General features: G+C 36.1%; 1 protein-coding gene across 1 annotated transcript in view; it reads left to right on the top strand.

The window, feature by feature from the left end:
* The window catches only part of PTPRJ (protein tyrosine phosphatase, receptor type, J), a 37,474-nt gene that overhangs the window by 20,300 nt on the left and 15,563 nt on the right, over positions 1-1,611 (top strand). Inside the window, exons 9-11 of the mRNA XM_008593874.1 lie at positions 592-633; positions 1,125-1,133; positions 1,237-1,324. Coding sequence (XP_008592096.1) covers positions 592-633; positions 1,125-1,133; positions 1,237-1,324 — 139 coding nt within the window. The remainder of the gene's footprint in view (positions 1-591; positions 634-1,124; positions 1,134-1,236; positions 1,325-1,611) is intronic.

Here is a 1,611-nt window from a genome sequence, read left to right on the forward strand (position 1 = left end):
TTTTTTTTTTTTTTGGCCACAGTTATTTATGCTTGTACCTAAATCTTTGGGCACATTCATGACCATTTCCTTAGGCTAAATTACAAGGTAGGCAATTGCTGGGTCATTGGGTATGCATGTTTTCAGTTTTGATATGTACTACCAAATTGCTTTCCAGAAGGTTCTTTTTAAACACCAATATTGAATTTAGCCAACAATGCAAGGAGCAGGTGCCTCACCAATTTGCCAGCACTGGGTTGGATATGTTTTCTGGTTTGTTGCATTAACTTATCAGAACAGCTTTTTCAAAAACAGAGCATGAAATAGAGTTTTGCTTTACAATAAGGTATTGCCATTGATATATATTTGCAAGGAAATTTCTAAAAGTTGCATGAGTAAGATTTTTCCATACTTTTAGGTGGTATAAAAGTGAGTAATTCCACAGATTTGTAGTCAGAGTTTCCTGCTTGGACCATTATGCTTAGTATCAGTGAGCAGGATTGTGTCACGTATGAACTAATGTCCAGGGAAAAGGCATTTTGTAGATATGTGAAAGCGAGAAGCACAGAATGAACCTTCTCTGTCTAACGAGTCTCTTTTCTTTCAAAACAGGAAAGATGCAAAGAACAGTGATGTGTCCTTTTCTCAAATTAAGTAAGTCTCTAGAGTTGTGAGCTTTAAGACATTTAATCCCCCAGTCTGTTCAGTGACTATCTAGAGAACATTAGATGGAACTTGCTGTCAGTTTTACTGATTGACACATTTGGCCATGATCATCTGGACATTCTTGCTAGCTCTCTTGTCTTTTTTTTTGGCAAGGAATCGATGTTTTATTACTCTCCTGAAGCTAGCTTCCTTGCCATGTTCTACTATTCTACCAATTAATATATATTTTATGATTTTTTTTTCTTAAATGAATGAGTTATCAAGATCTATGGGAAGAGAAAAACTTACAGAAAGTCACAAAGGCTGTCAGTTACAGAACAGTCAGATTTCCTGATTTACGTTTCACCGTTATGCTGACCCCACCCCTGCCCCCCAAATTATACTCTGGTTTTAGTTCTTTTGGGAAGGTGTTTATTGTCATCTCGTATGAATGAGTCTTTCTAATTCCTTATTTTCTTCTTTCCCTTTCTATGGTAAAGACCTAAAAAGTAAGTAACCTCTTTACTTTTTTTTTATAACATCTGTTTTTCTATTTGGAGTATGAACTTCACAGAATGTAAAAAATCTTAATAAGTTGTTTTCTTTTCTTAGATCTAAGTTGATCAGAGTAGAGAATTTTGAGGCCTACTTTAAGAAACAGCAAGCTGACTCCAACTGTGGGTTCGCAGAAGAATATGAAGTATGTGTTTGTAGATATTGTGTTTTCAGTTGCTTTACATTTTTCCTGAAATTTGGAGAACTGTCCTTTTTTGTCTTACACTGGAGCTTTGGGTAAGAGGCTACCCTCTTAAGAGAGGGGAGATTTTGCCTGTCCCCAGGGGGGTCCCACTGTTGACCATGAGTGCTCAGATGTCCCAATAGTGGATTACATATTTAATCTTGTTGACACCTAAAGATTATCCAGAGAGATATAGAAACTGGGAATTCAAGTAGTGGACTATTCACTAGAATTATTAGGAAATTTAT

Source organism: Galeopterus variegatus, unplaced genomic scaffold, assembly GCF_000696425.1.
Source record: "Galeopterus variegatus unplaced genomic scaffold, G_variegatus-3.0.2 Scaffold9785, whole genome shotgun sequence".
Lineage (NCBI taxonomy): Eukaryota > Metazoa > Chordata > Mammalia > Dermoptera > Cynocephalidae > Galeopterus > Galeopterus variegatus.